The 12,157-nt window shown below is 46.9% G+C and overlaps 1 protein-coding gene across 2 annotated transcripts in view; it reads left to right on the forward strand.

Moving 5' to 3' along the window:
• Positions 1 to 12,157, forward strand: part of LDLR (low density lipoprotein receptor) — a 34,043-nt gene continuing 21,886 nt past the window's right edge. Inside the window, exons 1-2 of one of the 2 annotated variants that reach the window (XM_019964183.2) lie at positions 1 to 212; positions 11,360 to 11,482. In XM_019964183.2, the coding sequence (XP_019819742.2) occupies positions 146 to 212; positions 11,360 to 11,482 (190 nt within the window). In that variant the 5' untranslated portion in view covers positions 1 to 145. The remainder of the gene's footprint in view (positions 213 to 11,359; positions 11,483 to 12,157) is intronic. The other variant, XM_019964182.2, reaches the window with a different exon arrangement.

The raw sequence follows: 12,157 nt of genomic DNA on the forward strand, positions 1-12,157 counted from the left end.
CCGGGAAACCTCACATAGAAATGCTGCAAATGACTGACGCCCCGCGTGCAGTCGCGTCCGGGCCGCGCGAAGCCCGGGTTTCCAGAGCGGTCACTGCGAGCGGACAGCGGCCTGGGCCGGGGCGTGACAAGCGGAGGCTGGGATCATGAGGCTTGCGGGCTGGGGGCTGCGCTGGGCCATCGCCCTGCTCATCGCTGTGGGGGAGGCTGCAGGTAAGTCTGGCTCCGGAAGCCCGCGCAGGATAGGGGTGAGCTCCTGAATTTGGGGAGCCCCTTGGTATTTTGGGGGGCCGGCGGGAGAGAAAATGAAAAATCATTCAATCCATGGAAGACGTGGGAAAATGGCACAAAGTCCTTCCCCAATGGCTGCATTGGGAAAAGGGTTTGGGGGATAGGTGTCTGAGGGGTCTGGGAGGGAAACGCGACGCGGCTTTCCCCACAAGTATCCCCCCAATGGGGGACCACTCTACTTTTCTTAGAGCCGGGTACGCTTTAGGAGGAGGTACTCCCTCCCAGAGTTATTCCAGGGGTGAGACGGGCCCGAAAACGGGCTGCTCAGCCTGGAGGCCCTACGGGCGCTCCCTCACATCGTTTCACCCTCAGGGGTTACGGCGGCGGTCAAGTTGGCTTTGTGCTTCCCAAGGGTGCTGCTGCCCCTCGAAACGGAGCGGGACTCTTCTAACCTTCACCAAGCTTCCGCCCTTAGCCACCTCCTCCAGCCCCGCCTTCAGCCCTGTGGGCCCTCCCCCGAGCTCCCATTGGACGCCATTCGAACAGGCGAGCCTCGAGCCGCACCCCTTGGCCAATGGGAGGCGGTGGTTTTTGAGGCCCGGGCGGCGTGGGGCGGGGCTGGCGCACGCCTCGCGCCTCGCTAGGTCTCCGTGAGGATGTCGAAGGCGATTCCTCGGGTCATTCGGGGCTCCCGTCACAAATGCTGCGCCAAGTCCCGGGCCCCTGGAGAAGCTCTGCAAGCATGCCGGCCGAGCGCTTGAGCCCCGCTCGGCCAAGGCCTGTTTCCTCCTCTGTCTGCAATGATGCCTTCGTACCCACTTTGTCCTCAGGAGCTTCTCCGACCCGCCCGACTGGGACCAGTTCGCAGACGTGACCCCCCAGGCCACCTCCAAGGCCTCAGTCCCTTCCCAGTCTGAAACGTTGCCTAGAAACTCCAGTCCTTCCCGGATCGGACGTGAAGGGCACTTAACGGAGACTTTCATCCGTGCCTGGGCAGGGACCGAGAGTTGGGACCGAATGGACCCCTTTGGGATTGCCTTGTCTGTTCATAGGTGCTAAAATGAGTTCAGTTGAACTGCTCTCATGACAACATGACAACCTTTCATTTTAAGGGGCTTGAATTTTAGAATTGGGCAAGAGGCTAGTTGGTGCAACATCCTGAGTTATCCAGTGGCTGAGAGAGACATTGACCTCGCCCTGGATAATAAGGAAATGGTCCTTTTCCAGCTTAACAACCATCTGGGCCTAGAAAAGTATTGAAATTGTCCCATGAACAGGATGCAGGAAGCTTTTTTTTTTTTTAATGGGGGGGAGGGGTGGCTTTGAGCGGAGACCTTTGAACTCTTGGAATCAGACACACACATCACAGTTTCCTCTGGGAGGAAAGGAAGGAGAATTTCAGCCACATGGCAGAGGGTTATTGTAATAATTCAGCCATTGGGTTGTGTGAAGCAGAGGGATGGTGGCTTGGAAAAGAGACAGTTGATGAGCCTGTATTTCACACACAGATCCACTCCTTCCCTAAGAGGATATTAATGGCAGTGAAGTTTCATTGAGCAAGATATGTTGCTTCAGTTTCCTTTTTCACCGGGCAGCTTGAGGAAATCATATATTTTGGTTCTCAAGGAGGCTCTGAGTCTGGGTGTGTTCCCCAGACTCCTGAGAGTGAGTGGACAGCTACTAAATATCTGCCTGCAGTGTGGGAGACCTGAGTTTAATCCCTGGGTCCGGAAGATCCCTGGAGAAGGACATGGCAACCCACTCCAGTATTCTGCTGTGTATTCCACTAAGTATCTACTCTGCTGTTAACTTAATGATAGACATTTGTAGCAGCCCTGGCTACTCCAGTTTGCCCCAAGGGAGCGGGAATTTCTTGTCTGTTTACTTTGGGAATGGTAGTAATTGGAATCTTAGCTGCTTGCTTTCTTTCCTTTAGCCAAATCAAAGTCAGTTAATTGACAGTTGTATGTAGGGTATCAAATATGCCAGGGACACACCCAAACTCAGAAAGTAGAGTGTTCCCCTAAGTTGTGTCTGCTTTAACAGAGGATAAGATGGTTAGATAGCATCACTGACTCAACAGACATGAATCTGAGCAAATTCCGGAAGATAGCAGAGGACAGAGGAGCCTGGCATGCTGCAGTCCATGAGATCGGGAAGAGTCAGATACAACTTAGTGATTAAACAACAACTGCTTTAACAACAAGCCCCAGGGGGATTCACTGGTCATTGTCAGGCATATTTATCTTTCAGGGCAACACTCACTAAAGATAGGGAGAATGTTTCTGAGCTGTCTGCCTCATGCTGTCTTTCTAGGGCATTCCTGCTCATATCTGTAGGGTTCCTCCCCTGCTAAGTCACTTCAGTCGTGTCCGACTCTGTGTGACCCCATAGACGGCAGCCCACCAGGCTCCCCCGTCCCTGGGATTCTCCAGGCAAGAACACTGGAGTGGGTTGCCATTTCCTTCTCCAAAGCATGAAAGTGAAAAGTGAAAGCGAAGTCGCTCAGTCGTGTCCGACTCCCGGTGACCCCTTGGGCTGCGGCCCACCAGGCCCCGCCATCCATGGGATTTTCCAGGCAAAAGTACTGGAGTGGGGTGCCATTGCCTTCTCCAAGGGTTCCTCCCCTAATAAGACCCAATTCTAGATACCTTTTTTGCTCAGTGCTTTGATTGCCTTTCACATTCCACATTCAGTACATTAACAGCATCCACACTCTGCTCCGCTGTCTAGCAAGTAACCATGTATTGCTAAGACACCATGCACGTAGTCAGCAGTGAACAGAGATAGAAACTGGCTACCCCTCCCTCAAAGGAGCAGACGACAAACTACCACAGAGATCACCTCTGGGGAAAATATCTTGGTGGTCCCTCTTGTGGAAAAGAGCACCGGCAAAAGGATTTTTCATTCATTTTCTGCTAAGTCTCTTAGCTTCAGACATTTTTTTCTTTTTTTTTTTTTAAGATTTTTTTGGTGTGGAACATCTTATTTTGAAAGTCTTTATTGAATTGGTTATGATGTTGCTTCTGTTTTATGTTTTGGTTTTTTGGCTCTGAGGCCTTTGGTATCTTTGCACTGGAAAGCGAGGTCCCAACCACTAGATCGCCAGGGAAGACCCAGGCCATTTCTTTTTCAAGAAAATGATTCCAAGTATTTATTTTTTAATTTTATTTTGTCCATGCCTCTCGACTTGTAGGATCTTAGTACCCTGGCCAGGGGTTGAACCCAGGCCTTGGCAGTGAAAGCACTGAGTCCTAACCTCGGAACCACCAGGGAATCCCCTCCATGTATTATTTTGGTTTTCTTGAACAACCACTATCTTCAGTATCCGCGGAAGGAAAACCTTGAAAGCATTTACCACCTCATTATGTGTACTGGAGAAAAAGCAGAAATGTATATTCTCCTTTTCTGTTTCGATAACCTTGTTTCTGATTCCTCACCCGTGACAGGAGAGGTCTAAAGGCTAGAGTTTCGATTGCTTTCTTTTTTTGCAGAGGAGGGCGTGTGTTGCGTATGTAATTTTAGGCATCCCCAGTATGAGGAGGCGGAGAAGGCAATGGCACCCCACTCCAGTACTCTTGCCTGGAAAATCCCATGGACAGAGGAGCCTGGTAGGCTGCAGTTCATAGGGTTGCTAAGAGTCGGACACGACTGAGCGACTTCACTTTCTCTTTTCACTTTCATGCATTGGAGAAGGAAATGGCAACCCACTCCAGTGTTCTTACCTGGAGAATCCCAGGGACGGGGAAGCTTGGTGGGCTGCCGTCTATGGAGTCACACAGAGTCGGACACGACTGAAGTGACTTAGCATAGCATAGCATAGCATAGTATGAGGAGGAGAAGGCAATGGCAACCCACTCCAGTACTCTTGCCTGGAAAATCCCATGGACAGAGGAGCCTGGTAGGCTGCAGTTCATAGGGTTGCTAAGAGTCGGACACGACTGAGCGACTTCACTTTCTCTTTTCACTTTCATGCATTGGAGAAGGAAATGGCAACCCACTCCAGTGTTCTTACCTGGAGAATCCCAGGGACGGGGAAGCTTGGTGGGCTGCCGTCTATGGAGTCACACAGAGTCGGACACGACTGAAGTGACTTAGCATAGCATAGCATAGCATAGTATGAGGAGGAGAAGGCAATGGCAACCCACTCCAGTACTCTTGCCTGGAAAATCCCATGGACAGAGGAGCCTGGAAGGCTCCGCAGTCCATGGGGTCGCTGAGGGTCAGACACGACTGAGCGACTTCACTTTTACTTTTCACTTTCATGCATTGGAGAAGGAAATGGCAACCCACTCCAGTGTTCTTGCCTGGAGAATCCCAGGGACGGGGGAGCCTGGTGGGCTGCCATCTATGGGGTCGCACAGAGTCGGACACGACTGAAGTGAGTTAGCAGCAGCAGCAGCAGCAGTATGAGGAGTTATGGGATGTAGTGCTCTGGTTTGCATTTGCTGAAATTCAACTGAAACTGACATACAAAACCCAAACCTTGCTTGTGGAACTGGGAGGAAATAAGAAAGAGCTGTTTGTTTCTTTGGGCTGTGGTGTTTGAAATAGGACTAGTTCTGACTCCTCGCTCGGGTGGGGGTTGCCCACTGCCAGGACACCCATCCTGAGGTGCTCTCCTGGGTGCTCACTGTCCCTTATCCTCGGCCATATAAGCAAGGCCATGAGACATTTCCCAGCTGACTGCTGTCGGTAATGGTGAAATCCATTCACTCGTCATTCAGATGTTACAGCTGATGGCCAGCTGTTGGATGAACAGCTGTTCAGGTAGAAATATGTAGTAGTAGGGTCTTCTTGTTAGTAGGGTCTTCAGCCATCTATGACAAGAAAATATTTGATTAACTGCTGCCCAGGGGAGGGCTCGTTGGTGTCCAGGGAAGGGGGTTGTTATTCTTTCTCTCTTACTTTTGTTATTACTGTAATTTTTATTTTTGGCTATGCTGGATCTTTGTTGCGAGGTGGGGGCTCTCTAGTTTGTGGCACATGGGCCTAGTTGCAGAATGTGGGATCTTAGTTTCCCAACCAGGGATCAGACCCAGCGCCCCTGCATTGGGAGTGCGGAGTGCAGAAGACCACCAGAGAAGATCCGCCCTGGGATTTCTTTGGAAGGAATGATGCTAAAGCTGAAACTCCAGTACTTTGGCCACCTCATGTGAAGAGTTGACTCATTGGAAAAGGCTCTGATACTGGGAGGGATTGGGGGCAGGAGGAGAAGGGGACGACAGAGGATGAGATGGCTGGATGGCATCACTGACTCAATGGACATGAGTCTGAGTGAACTCTGGGAGTTGGTGATGGACAGGGAGGCCTGGCATGCTGCGATTCATGGGGTCGCAAAGAGTCGGACATGACTGAGTGACTGAACTGAACCGAACTGAAGATGGTTTAATGTTTCTAGCCTTTCCAGTAGGGTTTCCCTGGTGGCTCAGACGGTAAAGAATCTGGCTGCAATGCAGGAGACCTGGGTTTGATTCCTGGGTCGAGAAGATCCCCTGGAAAAGGAAATGGCAACTCCCTCCAGTATTCTTGCCTGGAGAATCCTATGGATACAGGAGCCTGGTGGGGTACAGTTCACGGCGTTGCAAAAGAGTTGGACACGACTGATCGACTAACACTTTCATTTTTGCACTTTCAAGATGGTTTAATATTTTTAGCCTTTCCAGTAGCACATTCTGTGTGTGAGATGGTTCCTTGGGCAAAGTGGATTAGCGATGATTGAAACTGCCATCTCCTGGCTGGGAGAGCAGATGGCGAAGTTCCTCCTCCAGAATCCTCCTCCTCTGTAGAGAATGCCCCTTGCCTGAACTTCCTTTTTTTTTTTAACTTTTTTTTTCTGAGAGTCCTGGAATTTTGATTGCTTTTTACCCACCCCATGTGGGAAGCCAGAAATGAGTCATTTCCTTTTTCAGGCATAATCATGATTCAGCTGTGAATCAGTGGGTGTGGGGTACATTGCAGAGGCACCTCAGAGGGCGATGTTCTGTCTGGATCAGTAGCTGGGCTACATTATCAGTCTGTCTTCTGATAGTGGCAGGTTCTAGAGCTCAGATCATTTGAATCTCCTGAGCTCTCCACTGGGGTTACCTCCAGCCTGGTCTCTTTGTAAGTTCAGTTACCAAGTTCTGTTGATGCTTCTAAACACTCCTTGTATGTATTTCTCTCTTTATCACCTATAGCCTCCTCCACCCCTCCACTCATCTCTCTTCTAATCTCACCCGACTGTTCCTCTGGGCAGGAACACTGGACAATGAGCTTTGAAGACCCAGAATTTGTTTCTTCTGAATTAAAGGTGCAATTAACATACTATAGAATCGACAGATAAGAGTTCAGTGAGTTGTGATAGACATCTACTTCCATGTAGCCACCTCTCATTAGGACCTAGAGGACTTCTCTCCCCCCAGGAAGTTCCCGGCTCTCTTCAGCTTACTCACCTGCCAGACACAGACCAGAGGCACCTCTAATCTGATTTCTGTCATTGCGAAAAGTGAAAGTGTTAGTCACTCAGTTGTGCCGACTCTTTTCAACCCCATGGACCCACCAGGCTGCTCTGTCCATGGGATTCTCCGGGCAAGAATACTGGAGTGGGTTGCCAGTTCCTTCTCCAGGGGATTTTCCCAACCCAGGGATCAAACCGTGTCTCCTGCATTGCAGGCAGATTCTTTACTTCTCAGCCACCAGGAAAGCCCAGTTTCTATCATTATCGGATAGTTGTGCCTGAGCTAGAACGGCACATGAATAGTATGTACTCGAGCAAAAGAAACCGGACAGGGAATTCCCTGACTGTCCAGTGGTTAGGACTCCGAGCTTCCCCTGTAGGGGGCAGAAGCTTGATTCCTGGTCGAGGAATTAAGATCCCACAAACCACACTGCTCAGTGGGGGAAAAAAAGCTTTGGACCTTTTTGAACTTGACATTGTTATACATCTGTGTTAATAATTCTTCTGGGTCCCGGGGACTTTGCACTTTAAAATTTGACAGATTCTGCCCTGTTGCCCTCCGAAGAGATGGAACTAGAAGAGTTCCGCTTTTCCAAAATCTTTGCCCAGTAGTAATATGATGGACCTGTCTCTGACTGGGGCATAACAGCTCAACAAATCTTGTTTTGACTCAGGCCTTGGGCTCTGATGGTTTCACGCTGAAAGGAAGAAAAAGACATTCCTTACTCTCCAGGAGTTTAAATCTAGGCTGGGGGACTCGGTAAACAAATGATTTCCATCTTGTATGTTAGGAGTAAGAAATGGGTGTTTTAAGAGCTCTTGCATGCGTGCGTGCTAAATCACTTCCAGTTGTGTCCAACTCTTTTCGACCCCATGGACTGTAGCCTGCCAGGCTCCTCTGTCCATGGGATTCTCCAGGCAAGAATCCTGGAGTGGGTTGCCATGCCCTCCTGCAGGAGATCTTTCTGACCCAAGGATCGAACAGTGACTCTTACCATCTCCTGCATTGGCAGGTGGGTTCTTTACCACCAGCGCCACCTGGGAAGTCCATGGGCTGCTAAACCCAGTTTTGGGGAAGGTTAGCTTCGAAGCTGAACTGTTAGCCAAGCAAAGAGGAGGGAGTTAGGTGGGGGCGTTGTACCAGAAGGGACTGCAGAGGTTTGGGATCTGAGGTTGTGAAATTTTTTTTACCAGATCCAGCATGTTCTCCTTAATATAATTATTTGTCATATAACTATGCTATCATCTGGTGTACATTAAAAACCATAATTATATAGAAAACCAGATATGTTAAAAAGGTGAGATAAAAATCGAACGCACATTTTAAAATATCTTGTTATTTGCAATGGCTTCCTACTATAGTTAAAAATCTCAAATCATGATGTAGTGAGGGCAAGGTTTTTTTTTCCTTTATATCTCTATATATGAAGTAACATGTGTGTATATATATATATATATATATATATATATATATAGTAAAGTATATTTGATTTACAATGTTGTGTTAGTTTCAGTGATTCAGATTCTTTTTCAGTTTCTTTTCCCTTACACATTATTACAAGATAATTGAGTATATAGTTCCCTGTGCTACACAGGAGGTCTTTGTTGGTTATCTATTTTATATATAGTAGCGTGTATGTGTCCATCTCAATTTCCTAATTTATCTGTCCCTCACTTCTGTCCTCTTTGACAACCATAATCTGTTCTCTATGTCTGTGGGTCTAATTTCTGTTTTAAATCAGTTCATTTGTATCTTTTTTTTTTTTAAGATTCCACATATAAATGCTATTGTATAATATTCATCTTTCTCTACCTGGCTTACTTCACTTAGTATGATAATCTCCAGGTTTATCCATGTTGCTGCAAATTGCATTATTTCGGTTTTTTTTATTGCCGAGCGTTAAGGGCAAGGCTGATGATTAGCAATTGGACACAGGGAGCCATACTTCAAAGAGTGCCTTTGATCATTCTTATTTTTATGGCTTGACCTTCCACCATATCTAATTAGGTCAGTTTTTATCTTGTACGTTGAGGTTAAGAGGGGCAAAATGCTCACTAGTAGGAATCAACTTGTCAGTGCCACCCTCTAAGGTCGTGAAGTTTGCACATTTACTTTCACTCACAGCTCATTAGCTTAAACTTGGTCCCATGGCCACACCTGGCTGCAAAGGAAGCTGGGAAATTATAGATCCTCCCTTGGGTAATGTGCTCAGTCAAAACTTGAAGGTCTCAAACTTCCCTGGTGCTCCAGTGTTTAAGAATCCACCTTGCAATGCAAGGGACATCGGTTGGAGCCCTGGTCTAGGATGATCCCATATGCCACGGAGCAACTAATCCTGTGCACCACATCTACTGAGTGTTTAAAGAGAATGTACATGCATGCGTGCTCAGCCATGTCCAACTCTTTGCAATCCCATGGACTGTAGCCCACCCAGCTCCTCTGTCCATGGGATTCTCCAGGCAAGAATACTGGAGTCGGTTGCCATTTCCTCCTCCAGGGGATCTTCCTGACCCAGGGATCAAACCCAAGTCTCCTGTGTCTCGTACATTGCAGGCATATATTCTTTACCATCTGAGCCACCCAGAAAGTCCACTTAAAGAGAATATCAAGGGGGGAAAAGTCTGAATACATAAAAAGACACAAAGCATGTAAGATCTTGAATCTTCTCCCATATGCAGAATGAAGGAAGAAGAGACTTCTTGCATAAGAAGAATCATTCAAGGATCAAGGATCTCTTTGTCTGGAAGTTTCTCCCAGGAATGGACTAATTCTGGAGACATAGTTTCTGCCTTGTGCATGAAGAGTTCATTAATTGCCTTTGTGAAAAATGAGCAAATGAATACATTTTGTGCAAACTATTAAACTATTTTTTTGTTTGTTTCAGTCAACATTCAAAATAAAGTGATAAAAAAAAAGTTCTTCTTACAAACGTAGTGAAAAATATAATAAACGTAGCCATCAGCCCGAACTTATATTTTACATATCATTTGCCTTCAGAATATCTGACTCATGAGGAAATTTCTGCTAGCTTCTTCCTTCTTGGTCTTATTTCCTTATCCTGAGATAAACTGGATCATAATTTTTATTAACTGTGTTACTTTACATTATGAAGGGGATCAAAGTCTATATTTAAAGATTAAAGGAGTAATACCAATTTTATTACCAACCAATAAAAGTTTATTGGAAGCTTGGTGCGCTGCAGTCCGTTGGGTCCCTAAGAGTCTGACACAACTGAGTGACTGAAATGACTGACCCACTCCAGTATTCTGGCCTGGAGAATTCCATGGACTGTATAGTCCATGGGGTCACAAAGAGTCGGAATGAGCAACTTTCACAATAAAAGTTTGCTTTGATCATAGCTCACACGTAACAATGCCCCTGAATCAAAGCATGATACCTAAAACTAAATGCAGTCAGTATTATTTTGCTCTCTTTGTGTGCTTGGTCGCTCAGTCGTGTCTGACTCTTTGCAACCCCATGGACTGTAGCCCACCAACCTCCTCTGTCCATGGGGATTCTCCAGGCAAGAATACTGGAGTGGGTTGCCTTGCCCTCCTCCTGGGAATCCTCCCCACCCAGGGATCATACCCAGGTCTCTCGAATTGCAGGCAGATTCTTTACCATCTGAGCCACAAAGTGTAAAAGTCATATATTTTAGAGGGGCTTCCCTGGTGGCTCAGGAGTAAAGAATCTGCCTGCCAATGCAGGAGACACAATTTCGATTCCTGGTCCGGGAAGATCTCACATGCCTCGGAGCAACTAAGCCCGTGCAGCACAACTACTGAAGCCTGTGGGCCTGGAGCCTGTGCTCTGCCACAAGAGACGCTCCACAATGAGAAGCCAGAGCACCACAGCTAGAGAGTAGCCCCCACTCCGGGAGACAGTGAAGGACAAGGAAGCCTGGTATGCTGCTGTCCACGGGGTCGAAAAGAGTTGGACACAACTCAGCAACTGAACAGCAACAACCCACTTCTTTAGATCTGAAATTTAGTTATATGATTATCTTCTCTGCTGGGTCTCTGCTGTCTGACCTCTACATTAATCATTTCTCATAACTTATATACCCTTTTTGTGGGGGCTGTGCTGGGTCTCAGCTGCATCATGTGGGCTTCTTGGGGTGCACGAGCTTAGTTGCCCTGTGGCAGGTGGGATCTTAGTTCCCCAACTAGGGATCAAATCTGTGTCCCCTGTACTGTAAGGTAGGTTCTTAACCACAGAACCATGAGAGAAGTCCCAATTTTTATCTCTTTAGTTCCTTTCTACCTACTGGAGAAAGCTTTTCAAGTTTTCCTCCAGCTTAATGCTTCTGCAGTCTCAATTTTCCTTGGTACTGTCTCCAGTACAGGTTTGTGACATGCTAATTCATGTCCTTTTCTTTGGTAATGTGCACCCAGGTTCTAATATTTTGTCCCCATCGCCCAGTGGATCCACACTTTGGACTCACCAACCATGATGTCAGAATCTCACACTGGGGATGCATCTCTTTTTAGGAAGTGTCCTTCGCATCCTCCACTACACTTTGGGTTCACTCGGTTTAGTTGTGGTGTATGTTTGATTTCCTGGAGACCTGACTGCTGCAGTAGGATTGTATTTCTGGTTCATTCTTCACTTGGCAGGAAAGAGACACAAAGAATTGGGTCATTTTGTGATCCCAGCCTTGATTCTTCCTTCTCCTTTCCTTCTCTTTAGTGGAAGACAACTGTGGGAGAAATGAGTTTCAGTGCCAAGATGGGAAATGCATCTCCTATAAGTGGGTTTGTGATGGGACCGCCGAGTGCCAAGACGGCTCTGATGAATCCCAGGAGACGTGCAGTGAGTTTCTCCCCGCCTTTGGACGTGACGTGTGTCCTAACCTTTTCTTTTTAACTCCTTTTTTTTTTTTAATCTAAGTATAGTTGTGTTACACTTAAACATTTTCAATGTTAATTTTCAACGTGTTAATTTCTGTTGGATGGCAAAGTGATTTGATGATAGCAGGTGACAGACGTGGTAGAAATTGACAAGCATACTAATGTATTCTTCTATGAATTAGGAGATGGGCAGAGAAGATATTGGGCTTTCCAGATGGGTCAGAGGTAAAGAATCCACTTGCAATGCAGGAGATGTAAAAGACTCGGATTTGATCCCTGGGTTGGGAAGATCCCCTGGAGGAGGGTATAGCACTCCACTCCAGTATTCTTGCCTAGTATTCTTCCATGGACAAAGGAGCTTGGCGAGCTATAGACCTTGGGGTCGCAAAGAACTGGACAAGACTGAAACGCTTAGCATGCACACAGAGACGATATTATTGGAACTTTCCTTTAAAGTTTCCTTTCCTCTTTTTTTTTTCATTGAGGTTCATGTTACACAGATTAGCCCTTTTTTAAGATTTTTTTTTTTTTTTTTTGGTGGACCATTTTTAAAGTCTTGATTGAATTTGTTATAATATTGCTTCTTAATGATTTAGGTTTTTGGCTTCGAGGCATGGGGGTCTTAGCTTCCCAACCA

This window comes from Bos indicus, chromosome 7, assembly GCF_029378745.1.
Source record: "Bos indicus isolate NIAB-ARS_2022 breed Sahiwal x Tharparkar chromosome 7, NIAB-ARS_B.indTharparkar_mat_pri_1.0, whole genome shotgun sequence".
NCBI classification, from domain to species: Eukaryota; Metazoa; Chordata; class Mammalia; order Artiodactyla; family Bovidae; genus Bos; species Bos indicus.